The following is a 12,963-nucleotide window of genomic DNA, read 5'->3' on the forward strand; positions in this document are numbered from 1 at the left end:
GCAGCAATGAAAGATTTGAATCTGTACACCAGCCTGGTAGAAAAGCTGTGTGTCATCGATAGCCAAATGACCAGCCATCGGAAAGCGATGGCAGAATCGTACCGAGAACCGACCATGGAAGGCTTCGACCATGTAATTTTACGACCATTGCACTAAATGTGTGTCCGCTTGCTGCTAATGCTATACTGCTCTATCAATCTTTCTAGTCCTACGAAACCAAGCTGGAGAAAAAGAAAACCCAAGCAAAGTCCCACAAACGGTACAAGGACTTTGTGCAATATGCTAAACCACTGCTGAATCCATCGCTAGAGGGACAATCCACAGACCGCGAGCAGAACAATGATGATGATTTAATGATCGAAGATGACATTACTACTATGATCGATCCGATAACGAAGCGCCCGCTGGAAGTTCCGGTGCGCAATAAGCAGTGCAATCATGTGTACGAAAAGACCGCAATCGAACAGCTGCTGGTGCAAAACCCACGAACCCGTTGCCCCGTGATGGGTTGTGCTGCGCAAGGTTACGTTCAGCGGCAGTTGCTCGAGCTGGACGTGAGACTGCAGAAGGAATTGATGCGAGCCCGTTCTGCTCTCTTGTGAGGCAACGGAACGAAGCTGGCAAGCGTTACGTTAGCAATCACAGTTCGTCTTAATAAACCTGCCATTTCTTTACCAACCCATTTGGTATTCAGTTTTATAAGCGTACGGCCGAACAGCATATTTCGATGCGATGGATTTTTTTTTGGCTAGATTGGCGCGTTTATGGAAAAATTTTCGTGAACAGTTAAAATTCGCCCACCCCGGTGTTCAATTAGCACTTGCCAATTACCGTTGGAGAACCGCCACACGTCACGTACTACGTGTACGTGTTTGGTTTGCTTAGCTGCTGCTGACCTTAGTGCTAATAAAGTGCACCGGACCAGCACAGAAGCGATCGGGCATCGCACACAAACTCATTCAAGCTGCGTGTTACTACAAACTGTAGCGATGTAAAGAATTCGTTGCCCATGTGCATGCACCGCGCTAGTTAACTCAGTATTATGTGGTCGGCCTATTGTATAGTGATTGGATCAATCATCATCCCCGAAGGTGACATCAGTGAAGAGTCTTCCATGAGGGTACACCGTTTGGTGATCTTCATCATAAGCGGCATAAGAAACTACACCCAGAACCCCAGAACGATGTTGTCCGTAGTGCGCGCGCTGTGACAAGTGCGACTCAACCACGGTCTTACTCAGAAATTGCTACGTTTCTACACAGATTGCAATCCTAGATAAACCACCGTCCGATAACGCCTTTACATTCCACCGGGCAGCGCGAATGATAAGAACTCGTACAGGGGAGGTAACTTGGTACATGGAAGAGGCGAAACGACAAAACTCACCGTTTCACGGTCCAACGCATTTACCAGCGAAACATTGAACGTGGCAGAACGGTGAGGTCAGGCTGTGCAATTCTTCCCGGAAAGGCAATCGGACTGTACCACTAATTCGCGTGATCGTGCCCAGAGTAAAATAGTGAACCGTGAATATTTCCGATTTAAAGTTCCGGCCGCAGTAGCGTGCACGCACCCTTAAAACCTTTCCAATGTGTTATGGAGCCATCCCAACCTTAGACCAGGAGGCATACCTTCGCGGAGAAGGCACTGGTAACTTTCAAATAAACAGGTGAGCCATAGCCACAGGCGGAGGCATTGCTATGCGCACCGTGCTTTTTTTTGCACATTTTATCTCCGTTTCCTGTCCCGTTTTGAAGGTTTACGATGTTTCACTTTATATCATGTGAGCTAGGGAACAGCAGGGCCGTGCCATTATTGTATCGGTGTGTGTGTGTGTGTGCTTAGGTTGAGAAAATATAATTATCCTTCCCATCAAATTCAAGGTGCAATGAGATTACAGGAAGTAGCAGAAACGTACACGTTGTCAAGCGGTTTGTCCTACTTTTGAGCATGAATCCTCTTGTTCCCGTAAAAAATAAAGTTAGCCGAATCGTTTGGCCTCATATTTGATGCAACTCGTTGTAAGCAGGTAGATGCGCGTTTTAACGATCACAGTAGGCCACGAACTCCTACACGTGCCTATTAAACAGCGCTTAAACAGCGTAGGCGCTCTAGCTAGCACAAGGCGAGCTAGAAAAGGGTAAAAATGGTTTATTTTCATTTTATTTTATCATTTTCTTAGCCTAACGACCTACTGGGCTATGTTGGCTATTTCATGACTTAATAGCCTTTGGCTCAATCATCACATCGATCATGGCCGCGGATCGGCAGTTCATCATGTTACGCAGTAATGGGAGTGCGAATGGGATTTTTACGTGAACCTATCGTGTGAGACATAATAATAGATGAAGCGCACAAATTGATTAAGAAGTGTCCGTTATATTCCTCAAAACGATCGCGGAACCCCAGAGCAGCGCAAGAGTCATCCATGAGTGTCATGTCGCCATGTCTTATCACTCATTGTTACGAGACAGTGTCCAAAAACCAAAAAAACTGGTTCTGGTTTCGGCTTCATGTAACCAAACATAGAACACTTCGACACTCGACGAAAGGGAACATAAAAGAGAACTGCTTTCTACGCTGTGCCCGTCGATGGCTGTTGGAGCAATGAATTATTTTGGGTACGGGAAGAAGGATTCCCCAGGAGGAAGAAAGGAATTTGTGCACCATGCAGAGGATGGATAATTTATTTTAAAACGACACACTGCGCTCCGCACACTCCACCGATCGGTGGGCTGATGGTGGCTAAAAATTATTCTACGTTTAGTTTTTACATTATATTAAAAAAATCATTTCATCAATGGTTGCCGAACTTTTCGACAATCGGCGTACCGTTCTGTACCGTTGAATGCCAACATGGGGCAGCTCCCAACTGGTAGAGTCGATCGGATTGTACGCGATTGTGCGATCGTCAGTGTAACAACGTGGCAAACACACGCGATGCGTTCGCCCAAACAATGGCAATGATATGGATCGGTTAATTATGCGTACGTACGAAAGGTACGGCGAAACGGTTGTGGTTGCTGCTCACAGCCAGTGGACACAGCCAGCCAGCCAGCTTGCCTCTCTGGGCGACATCTCGGTAGCGTGCGATCAACCGATGAGATGATTTATTTTCAGTCCAAATTTCGCATCCCAAGGATTGCAGGCAGCGCAGAGCAGCCGGTGACGATTCGGTGCTCGGTCCGATCGTCTCGCAAAACTCAAACCCGGCGTAGAGTGCGTGCGTGCGCGCGAGACAAAAGTGCCATCCGCCGTGCGGTGCAGTTAAAGTGATAAATTTGAGGCTCAAAAAACAGTTGAGCAAGGGGCACAGCACAACCCTAAGTAAAACGGCAGCCTTTCAAGGTTCTGCCTAAGGCAGCACCTTCTGTGTTGACTTTGGCAAAAGTTGATCGATAACCGAAACCTACATTGTACTAGCCTACTTTCTTGACTTAAGTGTTCGCCCGTTCCGGGAAAGCCAATTCTCCGTAAAAAGGGTAAGACAGCTAGCTATTTGCTTGTTCTGCGGGGTTGCTCCTTTCTTCTTCAGCACACACCGCCAATTCATCCCAAAGGAAGGAAGCAAGAACACGTGTTTTAGTGTGCGATGCGCGTTGTCCGCTCGAACAGCTCCGAAAGGAATGATTTTTGTGCGTAGGGGAAAAAAACCCCACAAATCTTCCCTTAATTGAATACAACACATGTTAAGGACGCAGATTTAACGTTGGCGTGAGGTTATCAAGCCTAAAGCTCCCCCCCCCGTAATTGTGTAAGCCTGAAGGGTCAAATAATTGCAAAGATTAAGCGGCCCGCAAACGATTTACTGCGATTCGGAAGCGATTTCGTCAGGGCAGTGCTGCTCGGGCGGGATGAATTGTTACGAGTCATGTTGGCGGAATAAACAAACACATTAAATGATCCACCTTGTTTTGCGTAATATAAACTATGCACAGCAAAACAAACCGGACACGTGATGTGCGAAGTAACATTTTGCTATTTGGCATAATTTATAAAAAAGCATTGTCTTGCCACACGGGTTATCACAAACTCTCAGGTTCAGTTTGCCATTCGCGTGGGGAGCAATAAAAGTGGGGCAAAGTTGTCTTTAAACTCACGATCACGATCATGATCAAGTTCAAGGTTATCAGAGCAAGGGCTGATGGCGGTGGCGATGGTTCGATGACCAAGTTCGCTTCCATCCAGCCTCCCAAACCCGAGATCACCCGCTAGCAAAATTTAAACATCCGCGGTTTTTCGTTTTAGGCCACCCTCCCGTACGCTGTCCGCCGTCACACGGTCCGTACTGCCCCAGGTGCGTCTGTTCCGTATCCAGGTGCCGGACAACACACCGTCCGCAACGGTCACAACAACCACCGGTCCCGTTGCCCGGCCCGAACCCGAACGGACGAACCAACAACCGTCCAATTAAACCGATTACCTGACACCCGGGTGGTGGTGCACACACCCGAAAACCTAGTCCCGGGGCGCGCTTATCACCGGTGACCATCAGCAATCCGGGACAAACCGGTATCTCCCACCGCTCTTAGAACCAAGCAAAAAAAAAAAACAAAAAACGCCCTCAAACACACCATGACACAGACAAGCAGACAACCCCTACGAAAACATTACTAACTGGTTCTGGGATCTTACCCCGGCAGCATCACCCCAAACTTCCATCTTACTGTGCGTGTGTCTGTGTGTACTGGGCAGGACGGTGGATGCCGCTCGCTCGCTTGTCGTAATTTGGCTATAAACAATTAACACAGCCAAACACAGTCTCCCGTCCCAGACAACACACACACACACACACACACACACACACACACACACACACACACAGAGCGTGTGCCATCTGCCAACCCCCTCAACAGAGGCTCGTTCTCCTCAGAGCCTCTCGCAGCGCCTATATAAGAAGCGGGTCCGATCCAGCTGCGCCATGTATTATTTGAGCCGCCGTGTGCTTATCATGTTGACGTGCAGTGTGCTGATCACGACGATCGTCTTCTTTACCGCGTACGGCGTGTACGGAGCACCCTCGTCCGCGGAGGACCTTTCGGATGACAATGGCGAGTTTCTACACGTGCTGGGTCGACGGCCCGGCTATGAGCTAAAGCAAGTGCACGTGGTAAGTGTTCGAAATGTGATGTGCCGCTTGTGACCTAGTTTGCAGTGTTACGCAAATCTGTGTTTGGCTTAGCAACTAGCCAGGGAAGGCAGACCCGCCTAACTACTGAACGCTCTATACTCAGAATTCCTCTCGATCGTTGAGATGATTCCAGTGCAACAATCTTTCTCGGAATCCTATCACTAAGATGAACGAGAATTATGATAACGACTATCACGTCTAAAAAAAAACAGGGAAGCTAATCTAATGGATCGTCAACTTTTCCCAACAGTTTTTCCGCCACGGACAACGCACCCCGGCCGACACGTATCCGAACGATCCGTACGTGAACTACACCTTCGAGCCGTACGACTGGGGACAGCTGACGAATGTAAGAGTCGAATCAACCGAAAAGATAATTCATACGATTCCACCTTTTTTGGGCTTACCGTAACGTTCCGTTTTGTTGCGCAGAAAGGCAAACACTCCGTGTATGAGCAGATTGGCATCTGGCTGCGTGAACGCTACGGACGGTTCGTCGGCGAAACGTATCGTGCCAAGAACGTCCACGTACAGACGACCGGTGTTCCGCGAACGCAGATGTCGATGCAGCTAGTGCTGGCGGGTCTGTTCCCGCCGGACGACACACCGCTCGAGTGGAACCGTCGGCTAAACTGGCAACCAATTCCGTACTTCAGTGAACCGCTCAGTCAAGATACGGTAAGTACGGTGGGGTAATGAACGCGACATGGAACTTCTGTCATTCTCTCTCTCTCTCTCTCCCTTGTACGGCAGCTTCTACTGGTGCGTGTGTCCTGTCCACGGTACACCGAAACGGTGCAGGAATCATTCAAGCTTCCCGAGGTGGTATCGCTTATGAACGCCAACAAGCAGCTGTTTGAGAATCTCACGCGCATCACCGGCCTGACCATAGCGAATCCGGACGACGTACAGTCACTGTTTAGCACGCTCAAAGCTGAGGTACGGTCACGCTGAGGAGTCGCGCGCCCATCACATATTAAAATGTATTGCTTCTTGTTTTTTTTCGGTCGCCACACACAGTCCGAGTACGGTCTTAAGCTGCCGGCCTGGACAAAAGCTTACTACCCCGACAAGCTGCTGCCGCTGACGAAGAAAAGCTACGCCCTCAACGTCTACACCGACGAGATGAAGCGACTGAAGGGGGGTCCCTTCCTGCGCAAAACACTCAACGAATGGGAGGCGCTGATCGCGAACCCAGCCGGCTCGCACAAGAAAATCTTCCTCTACGCCGGACACGATTCGACCGTCGTTAACATTCTGTCGGCGTTCAAGGTTTGGAACGAGAGCGTCCTGCCGGATTACGGAGTGATGGGCGTGCTGGAACTGTACCGCGACACTACCGGTGGGCAGTACGCGGTGTCCGTCAGCCAGAAGCTGCTCGGCCAGCGGCTCCAGCGTCTGACGATCCCCGGCTGCACCGAGCTGTGCCCGATCGAGAAGCTAAAGACGGTGCTGAAAGCCACCATACCGACCGACTGGAAGAAGGACTGTGTGGCGAAAAATCCCGACACCGTCGAACCACCCCCATCGGGACCTTAGGCCGTAAGGACTGTTTTGCGTAGCTAGTGTTAGTGGCTGTACCATAGTGTAAGGTGTGATTAAATTAGTTGTCTCAACGTCGCAACCGCCTAGTTTCGTTCCGTTTCGTTCGCGCGCACATCACGCGGGGGGAGGATGATGATGGAGCAGTGATAAGTCGCGATCGAGTGCTGGTTAATTTATACATTTATCACACTACAGTCTTTGCGTCGAGCGCTCTGTGACACGAAAGCAGAGCCTTGTGTGCAGTGCAGACCGACCGTCAGTCAGTTCCGTGTTGTCCGGGTAAAATGCATTAATTGTGGCGCTTGTGGATGTGAGACACAGACACATAGAGTTGTAGCGCACCAGATTCTCTCACCAATCGTTGTTGTCGGCGAAGGTTTTGCGTGCCTTTTTAACGGTCTTCCAACCACCACCGCCGCCACCACCATCCCGATCGACATTACCGTTGTCGCCCGTTGTGTCGGCTTCGGCGGCTGTCGGCTTCGTTGGCGGCTCCTCGTCCGTTGTTCCCTTCCGCTTGCCGGACGCTCCGGCCGCGCGACCTATTTGTTGGCCTTCTTTTTGTCCTTTTTCTTCTTGCCCGCCCGGCTGATCGACTGGTTGTGCGTGTCGTACTCCTGCTGGAGCTCCGGCGACAGGACTACTCGAACCGATTCGTCCTCGTTTAGCAGCAGGGCGCTGAAACCGAAAGCGAAACCCGGCAGCTCAGTAAAGGGGGAACCGAAAGCACGAACAGGGGCAGAGTATATACTTGCAGTTTCATCTGCGTAAACTGTGCGAAGCTGTACACTTTGAAGCCGGCGTGGTAGCCAATCGTTTTCAGCACCGAACTTGCCGCCACGCGATTGTGCAGCGACACGAAGGCGGATGTACTGTCCACCCAGCAGACGTAGACCGAACCGAACGGTTTAAATTTGCTTTGGATATCGCTCGTGCGCCAAGCGTCCGGGAAGGTGATGTAGAAAATGTGTTCCCGTGTTTGTGCGGCTGTTAGGGAGAAAGTGACTGATGAACATAAACTGCACTCCTCTCGTGTGCATTTCAAATTGCCAATGCTTACGCTCTTTTCCATTCAGATAGATGTAGTTGACATCGTTCAGCCGGGTAATGAATATTCTGCAACAAGGGGTAACGCAACGGTAGGACAGTTCGGATCTGGTTCATGAGCGTAATCAAGGCAAATCAGTCGCTTACCGGTTCATATAATGCCTCAACGTGGTGTCCTTGTGCAGGTGCAACAGATCAGCCTTGAACTTGCTGGCCAGCCCGAGGAAGCACAGCCCGGTAAGGTACGCGTCGTATCCGGCCTCGTGCTTCTTCTCATCGTCGACACTGTACTGATGGTCGGGCAGCTCGGGGTGTACCGTGGGGATTGAAAAGGGAGCCCTGCTAACCGCATCGTACACGTGCGCCAGTACGGACGAGTTTACGTGCTCCTTGATTTCTGCGTTCGTACACAGGTACTTTGTATCGAGGAGCCTGGAAATGGAAATGCACCAACTGTAAGCCCCGTTCGTCGGCGCGTCCCGACCATTACTTACAGCGGGAAGCACTCCTTCGTTATCTTCTTAAACTCCTGATAGTCGGCCGGCAGAGGCTTGAAGAATTGGCGTAGCACGTAGAACAAATCGAGCAGCATATTGTGGCCAATGATGAACTTGCGCGCTTTGGACAGCTCCTGCAGCACCAGCGACATTCCGATGCTCATCTGGAGATCCTCGTTCTCCCGCTCTCGGCGTTGATCGTCCAACGCCTGTTCCTCCTCGTAGGTACGCTTCCGCTCCACCTTAATGGCCTTCTGATTGCTTTCCAACGACACGGTCGAGGTGGAAACTTTGCGCTGAAAGCGCTGCTCTATCATCTGGTAGATGAGCTTCCGCTGGAACGCATTACACTTACCGACGATCAGCTCCGAGCGGTCCGACTGCAGGAACTCCTCAATACTGGCCGCCGTGTCGTCCACCTGTTGCTGAAGCTCGAAAGGCACTGGGATCGCGTCCGTGGGCAGTTCCCCTGCCGCCGTTTTGGGTTCTTCATCATTCGATTCTTCCTCCGCTGCGGCCAGTATGGTGGCTGCACGCGATGCCTGGCGCTCCTTCAGGTCAGCCCTGTACCGCTGCTCATCGATTTCGTTTGCGTACGAAAGTCCTTCACGGAAGAGCCGATTGAAATCGAACCCATTGTCGGCGAGGAAGCGCATGCTTTCTCCCTGACAACTGAACACGTTTGTGCGGCCCTTCGGATAGCAGTAGAAGTTGTAGCATTTGTACGATACGCGCGGTTCGGTATCCTTCCCCTGCTCCTTATCGTCTTCCCCCCCTTCCTTCGCCTCTGCCGTCTGCCCTGCCGTCTGCCCTGCCTCTGGCGGCTCAACGCGAAACGCACACAGTCCAAACTGAATGATGATGTACTGTGGGCTGTTTTCGACCATTTTCAAATACACCTCCTCCGGTGTATCGAACGGCAAGATGGTCCGATCGGAGGCCAGCCCGGTAAACTCACAATCGATCGCAAAGAACGTTGCATTCCGAATTGTTTCGCGAATCGATGGCAGCTGCTCGATAAAGTCTGCGGAGAGAAGAGATAAACGCCCGACGGAGTGTTATTATTGGCCCTGCGCCTCAGTTGTTCCGGAGTTCCGGTTCCGGTGGTGGCAGAAGTGGGATTGGTTGAGGTTTTTTACTTTTCTTGGTTATATCCATCGATACACTTTAATAACAATTTTGATGAAGCGTGAAAGGCGCGCGATTGATCCGAAAGAAAGCTGCAATTGTTTATACACATTCGCTACCCATCAAAAACGTGGCAGTGTTGCCAGTTGGGTGCAAAAACGAAAACAAATTGCTGCAACTATCTCGAGTAAAGGGTCACAATTTTGAGTTGTTTTGGTGATATTATTACCTTCGTCAGAGAGTAAAATAGATATAATAATTACTAAAAAAAATTACTAATTTAATTGTAGTTCATAATTTATAAATTAAAACTAATTTATTCGGATATTCGCTTGACAGCCCCTGGATTACACAACGCATCGGGAAATGTCAACAGTTTGTCAAATAATTTCCTAAACAATCCGAGCACCCGTCCAGCTGTAAGAATCGTCGCCTCGCATTCGATAGGAAAAATCCGTGTTTTGGAACCAAATTCAATCTCTCCAGTCTTTGTGGGACTATCGTTGAAGATGAGGCAACAGTTGGTTTGCACAGCGTAAGCGTGAAACTAGTGTTCCCCGGGCCAGCGCCAACGAAATCAACGTTCTGTCTCATAATGCGGTTCCCGACCTTCCTCAAATCGTTGCTGCTCGGTGTTCCGGTCGGTGTGACCCTGCTCGACTGCGTCGGCTATGTGGCTCGGGTCGAGGGTGTGTCGATGCAGCCGGCCCTCAATCCGGACGCGACCGTGACCGACTATGTGTTCCTGTCGCGCTGGGCCGTCCGGAATATGGACGTGCAGCGGGGCGACATTATTTCGCTCATCTCGCCGAAGGATCCGACCCAGAAGATTATCAAGCGCGTCGTCGCTCTGCAGGGAGATGTGATCTCCACCCTAGGCTATAAGCTGCCATACGTTACCGTCCCGGAAGGGCATTGCTGGGTTGAAGGGGATCATACAGGTGACAGGCGAATGTGATTGTGTATGTGCGTGGAAAAGGAATTAAAGCTCGTTTTTGTTCCAGGTAATTCACTAGATAGCAACACGTTCGGCCCCGTTTCGTTGGGACTGGTTACTGCCCGGGCAACACAGATCGTTTGGCCACCATCTCGCTGGCAACAGTTACCCTCTACCGTGCCGAAAACGAGAGTACCGATCGCGATGGGTAAACGGTCTACTAGTCCCGGTAGCACAAAGGCCGCAAACAACCATACTGTTAGTAATAGTAGCAGCAGCAGCAGCAACTCTTCTTCACCTTTGGTTCATCCCATCGAAGAAGTGCATCGACTGAATTGATAGAGAAATGTGTCTGAAGTTTTCTTTTGTATAGAAAAAAAAGTCTTTATCCTAGGTAATTGCCCAATCTCTTAGTTTCAACCAAATCCAACTGCTTACTACTGTAGTTCAGACTGGTTATGTCTGTCTCTTTATGAAACAAAATACACAGTCAAAGGAGTGATACAAACACCACGGCGGCAGTCCGTTCAGTCGTAGGAAGCCTTTTTTTTTACTAAATTTCCGACAACATCCTATCCGAACCTTGACATTTGTACAAACCTTGTCATTGTGACGTTTCCCGTCAAAAGCTCGTAAATAGAGCGGGGCCTTTGTTTATGTAAATGGATAAACCACGTTGCGCGTATTGTTGATATAATAGTTAAACTTAGTGATGTTGATGTTCTGTCCTACCTGCGGCAACTTACTGCTGGTGGAGGAAGGCACCGATGCGCTACGTTTTTCCTGCAACACATGCCCTTACATTTGTAAAATCCGGCAAAGAATTTCCAGCCGCATTTACCCAAAGCTCAAGGTAAAGTACTTCTGCAGTGAGAATTCGTCATGCGTTCGGAACGCATGGCAGTATCGGCTATCTTGGCCGTATCCGCGATGACTAATTTGTACCTGTGTTGCAGGAGGTGGACCATGTGATGGGTGGTTCGGCTGCCTGGGAAAACGTAGATTCGACCGATGCCGTATGTCCTTCGTGCTCGCATAACCGTGCGTACTTTATGCAGATGCAAACACGCTCCGCCGACGAGCCCATGACAACGTTTTACAAGTGCTGTAATCAAACGTGTGGCCACAATTGGCGGGATTAGGAACGGAAAGACAATACACACACGATAGTTCAACGAAAACCCGCGTTAGCCAATGCTTTTTGCTATTGCCCGTAGTTTAGTGTCGAGTGAATGTGCGCGTGCTTCTCCGCTGTACATGATGAAACGAGCGTTAAAATATGATGTAAACGAAACATCATCCAACAAGCAGCTTAAACTTTCTAGACTTAAGCTAGATGTTGCCAAACAATCCAAAGTTATTGACACTACGCGCGCGGACGCGAAAGTGATCGCGGTGGAAAAGCTTAGGCGCGGCGAAGTAATTGCGATACCAACGGATACGGTTTACGGGCTAACATGCAGTGCCAACAATCCCAAAGCGATAGGCCGGCTGTACAATATCAAAGGAAGGCACGAACTGAAACCCGTCGCTATATGTGTGGCCACGGTCGAGGACTTGCGGCAGTGGGGCGAGGCGGACCATCTGTCGGCCGAGCTTCTGAATGAGCTGCTGCCGGGTGCGGTAACGGTAGTGGTAAAAAGGTCAGCCAAACTGAACAATCCGAAGCTGAATCCCGGAGTGTCCAACATAGGAATACGAATAACGGAGAATAATTTTATACAGGATGTCTGTGCAGCGTTTAACGAACCTATCGCACTGACCAGCGCGAACAAAAGTTCCAGTCAAAGTACGCTGGAGGTAGGGGAGTTCAAAGAGCTATGGCCCAAGCTGGGTGCGGTGTTCGACGGCGGCCAGCTAGGGTTGTCGGAAGAGCAGCGAGCAGCATCGACGGTGATCGATTTGTCTGTACCGGGATGCTATAGGATCATACGCCGTGGGGTAGCGGTAGAAAAAATCATTAAAACAGTCGAAAGGCACAACATCCGACTAGCGCCTTAATCCGCTTTCTAACCGCCATAAAAAAAAATAAACATATTCCTCTGCAGCATTGTGTTAGTGTCACTAACACGAGTAGAAAAACATAGCGGCCTGCATGCTCGAAGCCATACCACACCTAACAAATACAATTGGAAAAACTGTTACACTGCATGAACTTCATTTTAACCCACGAATTATTCCGATCTCATTCGATGTATAGCGATTTGGGGTACGAATTATCTCTGCCCCGGGACAATATTCACTTCACTTCACTTCAAGATCGCTTCCCGTATCGATTACGCACAAACGCTGGAGGTAAAAGTTCGTTCTGCGGAGTCCGTACGATCTTGCTTCCATCAGCCTTGCGCCTTGCTTGCTGACCGCCAAGTGAGCTTTCGCGCACTTCTGAAAACGGCGCGTTGTACTAACTCGAGATGAGCGTTCTGGAGTCAGCACTGTGTACGGGGAGGCAGACCGACCGGATGGGATCTGAACTCCGATGGTGTCCTGCCGTGTGAAGCACCCCCCCCAATTTAACCTGACAGTTAGACTGGAAGCAACTAAAGTTTTAGCTACAAAAATCTGTCTTGGGCTGGCATCTTTGCCCCTCTAGCCGTCTTTGTGGGCAGCTTTTGATAAAGCCTTTCCGGAAATACTTATTAACCAGAGCAGTTTGAAAATTAATGATTTATTCAGAG

General features: G+C 49.8%; 6 protein-coding genes across 9 annotated transcripts in view; 5 read left to right on the plus strand and 1 right to left on the minus strand.

Moving 5' to 3' along the window:
• The window catches only part of LOC118512963 (E3 SUMO-protein ligase NSE2-like), a 1,185-nt gene extending 503 nt beyond the window's left edge, over window positions 1–682 (plus strand). The window contains exons 2-3 of the mRNA XM_036058189.1: window positions 5–132; window positions 207–682. Of these exons, the coding sequence (XP_035914082.1) occupies window positions 5–132; window positions 207–602 (524 nt within the window). The 3' untranslated portion in view covers window positions 603–682. The remainder of the gene's footprint in view (window positions 1–4; window positions 133–206) is intronic.
• A 280-nt stretch (window positions 683–962) lies between these two features.
• On the plus strand, window positions 963–6,755 carry LOC118512959 (venom acid phosphatase Acph-1-like). 3 transcript variants are annotated; one of them, XM_036058184.1, is made up of 7 exons: window positions 963–1,669; window positions 4,249–4,777; window positions 4,808–5,110; window positions 5,382–5,480; window positions 5,564–5,809; window positions 5,885–6,070; window positions 6,152–6,755. In XM_036058184.1, the coding sequence occupies exons 3-7, from the start codon at window positions 4,922–4,924 to the stop codon at window positions 6,668–6,670; spliced, it is 1,239 nt and encodes a 412-aa protein (XP_035914077.1). In that variant the 5' UTR covers window positions 963–1,669; window positions 4,249–4,777; window positions 4,808–4,921; the 3' UTR covers window positions 6,671–6,755. The 3 variants fall into 3 exon arrangements, with proteins under 3 accessions (XP_035914077.1, XP_035914076.1, XP_035914078.1); XM_036058183.1 differs by having other exon boundaries at window positions 4,249–5,110; XM_036058185.1 differs by lacking the exon at window positions 963–1,669 and adding an exon at window positions 3,114–3,482 and having other exon boundaries at window positions 4,249–5,110.
• Window positions 6,756–6,835: 80 nt separating this feature from the next.
• On the minus strand, window positions 6,836–9,512 carry LOC118512955 (poly(A)-specific ribonuclease PARN-like). Of its 2 annotated transcripts, none has more exons than XM_036058177.1 (6): window positions 9,360–9,512; window positions 8,218–9,244; window positions 7,871–8,155; window positions 7,737–7,792; window positions 7,428–7,663; window positions 6,836–7,354 (listed from the first exon to the last, which is right to left on the minus strand). In XM_036058177.1, exons 1-6 carry the CDS (start codon window positions 9,376–9,378, stop codon window positions 7,028–7,030), a joined length of 1,950 nt encoding a protein of 649 aa, XP_035914070.1. In that variant the 5' UTR covers window positions 9,379–9,512; the 3' UTR covers window positions 6,836–7,027. The 2 variants fall into 2 exon arrangements, with proteins under 2 accessions (XP_035914070.1, XP_035914071.1); XM_036058178.1 differs by having other exon boundaries at window positions 7,432–7,663; window positions 9,360–9,497.
• A 209-nt stretch (window positions 9,513–9,721) lies between these two features.
• Window positions 9,722–10,806, plus strand: LOC118512961 (mitochondrial inner membrane protease subunit 2). The gene is made up of 2 exons (XM_036058187.1): window positions 9,722–10,289; window positions 10,353–10,806. The coding sequence occupies exons 1-2, from the start codon at window positions 9,944–9,946 to the stop codon at window positions 10,622–10,624; spliced, it is 618 nt and encodes a 205-aa protein (XP_035914080.1). The 5' UTR covers window positions 9,722–9,943; the 3' UTR covers window positions 10,625–10,806.
• Window positions 10,807–10,914: 108 nt separating this feature from the next.
• Window positions 10,915–12,440, plus strand: LOC118512960 (yrdC domain-containing protein, mitochondrial). Its single transcript, XM_036058186.1, has 2 exons — window positions 10,915–11,138; window positions 11,242–12,440. The coding sequence occupies exon 2, from the start codon at window positions 11,480–11,482 to the stop codon at window positions 12,284–12,286; it is 807 nt and encodes a 268-aa protein (XP_035914079.1). The 5' UTR covers window positions 10,915–11,138; window positions 11,242–11,479; the 3' UTR covers window positions 12,287–12,440.
• On the plus strand, window positions 10,924–11,913 carry LOC118512965 (DNA-directed RNA polymerase III subunit RPC10). The gene is made up of 2 exons (XM_036058191.1): window positions 10,924–11,138; window positions 11,242–11,913. The coding sequence occupies exons 1-2, from the start codon at window positions 10,998–11,000 to the stop codon at window positions 11,425–11,427; spliced, it is 327 nt and encodes a 108-aa protein (XP_035914084.1). The 5' UTR covers window positions 10,924–10,997; the 3' UTR covers window positions 11,428–11,913.
• Window positions 12,441–12,963: the final 523 nt, after the last annotated feature.

This window comes from Anopheles stephensi, chromosome 3 (genome assembly GCF_013141755.1).
Source record: "Anopheles stephensi strain Indian chromosome 3, UCI_ANSTEP_V1.0, whole genome shotgun sequence".
Classification (NCBI taxonomy): Eukaryota; Metazoa; Arthropoda; class Insecta; order Diptera; family Culicidae; genus Anopheles; species Anopheles stephensi.

Excerpts from the sequence above, each read along its gene's own strand:
- LOC118512959 (XM_036058183.1), top strand. The coding sequence starts at position 4,922 with ATGTATTATTTGAGCCGCCGTGTGCTTATCATGTTGACGTGCAGTGTG. Across the intron at positions 5,481-5,563 it reads ACTGGGGACAGCTGACGAAT|AAAGGCAAACACTCCGTGTA; the intron begins GTAAGAGTCGAA and ends TTTGTTGCGCAG. Across the intron at positions 6,071-6,151 it reads TTAGCACGCTCAAAGCTGAG|TCCGAGTACGGTCTTAAGCT; the intron begins GTACGGTCACGC and ends CGCCACACACAG.
- LOC118512955 (XM_036058177.1), bottom strand. Across the intron at positions 7,664-7,736 it reads CTATCTGAATGGAAAAGAGC|CCGCACAAACACGGGAACAC; the intron begins GTAAGCATTGGC and ends TCTCCCTAACAG. Across the intron at positions 7,355-7,427 it reads TTACGCAGATGAAACTGCAA|CGCCCTGCTGCTAAACGAGG; the intron begins GTATATACTCTG and ends TTTCGGTTTCAG.
- LOC118512961 (XM_036058187.1), top strand. The coding sequence starts at position 9,944 with ATGCGGTTCCCGACCTTCCTCAAATCGTTGCTGCTCGGTGTTCCGGTC. Across the intron at positions 10,290-10,352 it reads GGTTGAAGGGGATCATACAG|GTAATTCACTAGATAGCAAC; the intron begins GTGACAGGCGAA and ends TTTTTGTTCCAG.
- LOC118512965 (XM_036058191.1), top strand. The coding sequence starts at position 10,998 with ATGTTGATGTTCTGTCCTACCTGCGGCAACTTACTGCTGGTGGAGGAA. Across the intron at positions 11,139-11,241 it reads GCATTTACCCAAAGCTCAAG|GAGGTGGACCATGTGATGGG; the intron begins GTAAAGTACTTC and ends CCTGTGTTGCAG.
- LOC118512960 (XM_036058186.1), top strand. The coding sequence starts at position 11,480 with ATGCTTTTTGCTATTGCCCGTAGTTTAGTGTCGAGTGAATGTGCGCGT.